Raw genomic sequence first — 5,349 nt, forward strand, 5'->3', positions numbered from 1 at the left:
TATCATAATCGTAAGTACACGACATTGTTTTGTTTCAATTTTCATAATCTTATTAACATCACATTGTATGTTTTTATTGTCATAATCGTAATAACCTTGTATTGTTTTGTTTTCAACGTCAAAATATTAATTGCCTTGTATTATCTTGTTTAGTCATAATCTAATTATGGAAGGAGATATTGGGAATTAATTTCCACCAACTAATTAATTTGATTTAATATCGTAGCGGTATTTATTACCTATTCATGTGAAATAAAGCATTTAATAGTTCTTTGTGGTGATGGAAACTTCATGTGCCATTAAGGTAAAGTATACATTACATGAATACAATTACATACTTCACTAAACCAAAGGTTAATTGCTACAGAGGCAGATTTATCGTATAATCGTAGTAGGATTTTCACTACATTGTTTGTATGTGTGACATAAATATGGATTTCCAGAAAGTATTTCAACCTTAAAGTTAAACTGTCCCGTAAAAGATGTGTATTCGCCATGGTTGGTGACATATACAACTACAGATCTATACCCTGTCGCTGTTAGATTTTTATCCACTTAAGCTTTTTCGGCTGATGCACACGTCTACACATATGATCACGTCGTAGCAACTGCTTTTCATTTCTACTGTGAAATGAATTGATTTTACTGTAAAGCCTTAAACTTTTTTGCATCTGTTTTGAAATCTCGAGCACTACATTTATATACCACCACCATTTGTTATATGATCTTTACTAACATCTTTACCGATATGAACGGTTTGATATTCATATACTAAAAGGTGATCATTTAAGTTTTCCTATGGTGTAATTTCCCTTTCCTGGTAGTTACATTTCTGCTGCCCTGTCAATATCATATACATTTATAAACCTGTGATGAAGATGCAAAATGTATGTCTCTTATGTATTGCATGGCCATTCATTTTCATCACCGCAATCAATGTTCGTTTGTCACTTTCTTCAAAATGCAACATTTTCTTAGATTTTACTTATATCAAAATATCTTGTCTTGCTCCTTGGAACGTTTGGTCTTGCTCTCCATGCATTTTACCAGGATTTTCGTCTAAAAGTTTTCAAACATTATGCTCTCCGTTTGCTGTTTTGTTAACGCTTACTGAGTATATCCTCTTGTTGTACATGCTTTACCTTGAAGTCTTGTTCTAATCTAGGACACAGTTATAACAGTGTACAAACCGTTGCGGTGAAACAAATCTCCTATAACACTATTTGTGCCTGATCACAATAATATCTTAATCATAAACACACACATTCCCGATGGACTTTTCAGATCAGTATTGTCACATACAAGGGAGGTGTGCAGTGATTGTACATGTACATAACACCACACAGCATTTTAAAAATTAAATCTTTCCCTCCCCATACAACAAACCAGCGTTCCTAATCTGATAAAACTACATTTAACTTCTGAAATTTATTCGTGTTAATTGTTTAGCTTGGTCAATCTGAATGGCGCTTCCCTATCGGCACGCATTTGACATAGGAGAATATCATCTCATTCTAATTCGTCTCCTCTAACGATTGAAACACTATTTTATGTGACACTTCTGATCCTGAATGTCGACAAATGATTTCCATCAATTTTTTTGAAATGTTTGTCAGTGCCCCAAATAAATGTTAAGCTGTGTAAATGTTTAATGTACAGGATAAAGTCCAGATCTACAATACAGAAGAATGCAGATTTAGATGATTGTATCATGTTCAATATATGTATTATCAACACTGTCTATCTTAAATGAACATTAGAGAGAAAACCTTCAATGTCTTTATATTTCATATAAGATTTTATAAAATGAGTCTTTGAAAACTTTGAGGCGGGTTTCATACGATTTCACATGAAATGATCAATTTATAATGCATGATATTTGAGAAAACTGACATTTTCACAGGTTTTCAAATGTGTCGAACAAAATTAAATGTAGTTAGCCATTTTCAATTCAACACGTAATGCCATTGTCCATATTATGATATTATGACTGCATAACAGGCCGATTATATGAAAAATTCTTATAATTATTTTGTTTTCTGCCAGTCACATTTCTGTCACATCCACAGCTGAAGAAGATAGACCGGTATTTACTATTGTAACCTCTTGCGATTGGGATTTTAGCGTTTATTTTTAATTAATGACTTTTGTCCTATCTCGTTTTGCTTCGGTTCTAACATTTGTAAAGAATCTACTCTCGAACCGAAACTTTAGGTCCGACAGTCTGCATACAATGGCATAATGATGGTTAATTTTGACTATTTAATGTATGTAATTTAGCAAATAATGCTTGATAAGATAAATAAATGAAATATAAAAACCAATTCATCTCCGGCTTATTTGTGAACACATTTACGTTGTCCTTCTTTTTGCTGTGTGGTTATTCTGTCTTCCGTTAGGATATTGATTGATGGTCAGTAAACCATTAACTGACTTGATTTAAACAAGTTGGGGATGTTCACATATGTAAGGCTTGCTTACATTGCAATGACAATCGTATATATATCTCTTGTTTACGTTTAGATGGGCACAGTCAGCTTCGTCCTGATTCAGTTGATATCTGGAGCATTTATTGTTAAATCGGACGAACGGCCATATTGACTCGTTAAAAGATGTTCCATCAACATATATCCATTCGCCTTCGAGTTTCTGGTCTGTCAAACCAATCCATGCAAATCTTTTTGCAAGTGAATCTGAAATTCAAAAATAAAAAGACATTTTGAAAACAAACTGACTTTTCGTACTGCATTATGAGAGCTTTATATGGCGGCCTCGTTTGCATGTTAAGAGAGGGATCTCCAAAGATATTTGTTTAATTTCATATTTTCAGAACCCAGCAAGACGAAGGAATTTCATAACAGAGAAGGACAATTTATAATTTGCACGTTGTTCAATTTTATCAGAAAGCGATCACTTGCTTCAGGGGTGATCATAGATGGAATGTTTTTGCTTTGTGTTTGCTGATCATTTTCTTCATTTAAATGTGATAAGTGATAAATGTATCCATCGTCGGATATCCATGGTTGATTGCACTACGCTCTACTACACTACGGTGATAAGTGTAGCGTAGCGTTGTGCAGTCAACCTTGGGTATCCGACCATGTTTATTATCATATTGTCATCGAATGAGAAAGTTCTGTTGACATAACAAGCGAACATACCTGCATCATATGTAAGTAAGTATTCGATTTGCATGAAATTCTGGATGACAAATAGTCTACCTCCGTCATTTTGACATGCGAGATATGCGTCATTCCATGTTTTTTGTTCCTCGTAAACTTTATAACACATAAGCCCGTCTCTAACCAGTGTGTAGCTTGTTCTTGCACATCCTGTTATATATAAAAGTATGTGATAAATTATATCATAAAGTACCTGATACTGATACAATTAAAAATAAGTACAAAATAATAAAATCAATGTTTTACTTGATTTTTCTTTATGATCTTCGACGTTTTAACACTTATTTTATCATGAAGTTTAAATCCATTTTTCAACGTGTGCTATTCTCGTATTGATAAGAAAATACGGGAAATAAAATGCTACCTACGATCTTTGTCTTTGTATACTGTACGTGGACCATTAGGGAATGTCTCGTTACCAATATGCTGTTGGAATCCATTGAACACGTTACACTTGCTGGTTATGTCTTCATATTCAAACATGTAACACATCTCCTCTGCTTCACAGAGCATCGCACAGTGACCACGTGACACAACACGTTGCGTCTGTGAGATATGACCAATCATCTCAAAAGGGTAGTTGACGGTATGTGTTGTCCATAGCCTTGATTTTACTCCGCAAAAAACTACAGCTAGAAAAAAATGAAGTTAACGGTCAGAAAAAGAACAAGAAAATACTAAAAAGCAATATTTAGCATATAAATGAAGACATTTATAGTCAAACTATGGGCGAATAACAAACGTATACACCGAGGCCCCTAAAAACTAAAAAGGAATATATGGTCATATACCACAGATGGGTATATGTACTGCTACATCGACAACATCCGCCGGGTCATACAGTGATATATAGACAATGAGAATGGTTAACATCCACCAGGTAATACCTATAAAGATAATGGGAACGTTTTATGGTCAGCATCGTGATTTCTGATTCCTTTTGCGATATCAAGCTAGGTGTGGTCGATGCTTGTTGATATGCCTATCATGGCTTCGTTATCCAAACCCTATAGTTTTCATTTTCAGACTGTCTCTTAAACCAAGTTTGATATGGATTCGTATGACGGGTGTCGTCGATGAAGCGAAGACGCTTACTCTTCCGGACACCTGGTCGTATTCTCCTTGTTTTAAGAGGGTCGTCATACAAGTTAAATGTTTGTGTTCATATTTTGTCCTCATTTTATCGACTTTGAATTGGAATTATGATTTCGTTATTATGTCCATATTCTTTGTTTTATTCTATAAATCAAGACTATTGATTGATTATTGACTATAATCAAGTCAGTATCATGTCCTTAAAATGAGAATCAGGTGTTAACAATAGAAGCACCGGTATAGTTAACAAGAACGAACACACCGAACTTACTTATAAGATATCGAGGTCGAACATTAAAATGTATATGTGTAATTTATGAATAAAAAGAAGACAAATCCATAAACGGTATTGGAAATTGAAGGGCTTTACATGAAACCATACTGCCAGTCATTCACAAAGTGGTAAATATAAAATTGACCTCATTGTTTTCTATATTATAACGCTTAAGTCCATTACGGTTCTCAGTATTTCCCTTCTAAATTGTTCCATACTTTAGACTCTTGCGTTTCTCACGAGTTATAGACTGAACTCAACATCGTGCAGTTTTACAGACAGTATTTTGTATCCTTAAAATAAACTGTAAACTAAAATATCGAAAGATGTTTCCACCTGTGGATTGCTACCTAGTGCAGTACAAGACAAGTTCTATGTAATCAGAGATACAGCTCATGGAGTAGCTAGAAAGAGAACAGATAAGAAGAGGTAGTAATGAATATGGATATATGTCTTTATTTGCATTAGGCAATAATGCCTTTGAGCAGATACAAAACAATTACAATTTATGGTGGAAATTTGATGTACAATTGAATAGTGATAATTAAATAAGTACACTAAGGAACAGTAATAATTTAGTTAGCCTGTGCATATAACTAACCAACATAACCAATTTAGTAAGCGAAGGGTATTCGAACATTACAAAAAAATTAGTTAAATAATCTTTCATTTCTTAATTCATTAGCTTTGTAAATATACATAGCCAAATTTTGAACAATGTTTGTATCTTCTGACGACATGAGATCAATAAACTTAAATACATTTGGTCTAACACAGTATTTCCTTCTCAAAAACGTT

The 5,349-nt window shown here is 33.7% G+C and overlaps 1 protein-coding gene across 1 annotated transcript; it reads right to left on the reverse strand.

The window, feature by feature from the left end:
* Positions 1–1,814: 1,814 nt before the first annotated feature.
* LOC117336450 (C-type lectin domain family 4 member M-like) lies at positions 1,815–3,799 on the reverse strand. The gene is made up of 3 exons (XM_033896968.1): positions 3,551–3,799; positions 3,162–3,332; positions 1,815–2,693 (listed from the first exon to the last, which is right to left on the reverse strand). The coding sequence occupies exons 1-3, from the start codon at positions 3,747–3,749 to the stop codon at positions 2,440–2,442; spliced, it is 624 nt and encodes a 207-aa protein (XP_033752859.1). The 5' UTR covers positions 3,750–3,799; the 3' UTR covers positions 1,815–2,439.
* Positions 3,800–5,349: the final 1,550 nt, after the last annotated feature.

This window comes from Pecten maximus, chromosome 10 (assembly GCF_902652985.1).
Source record: "Pecten maximus chromosome 10, xPecMax1.1, whole genome shotgun sequence".
NCBI lineage: Eukaryota > Metazoa > Mollusca > Bivalvia > Pectinida > Pectinidae > Pecten > Pecten maximus.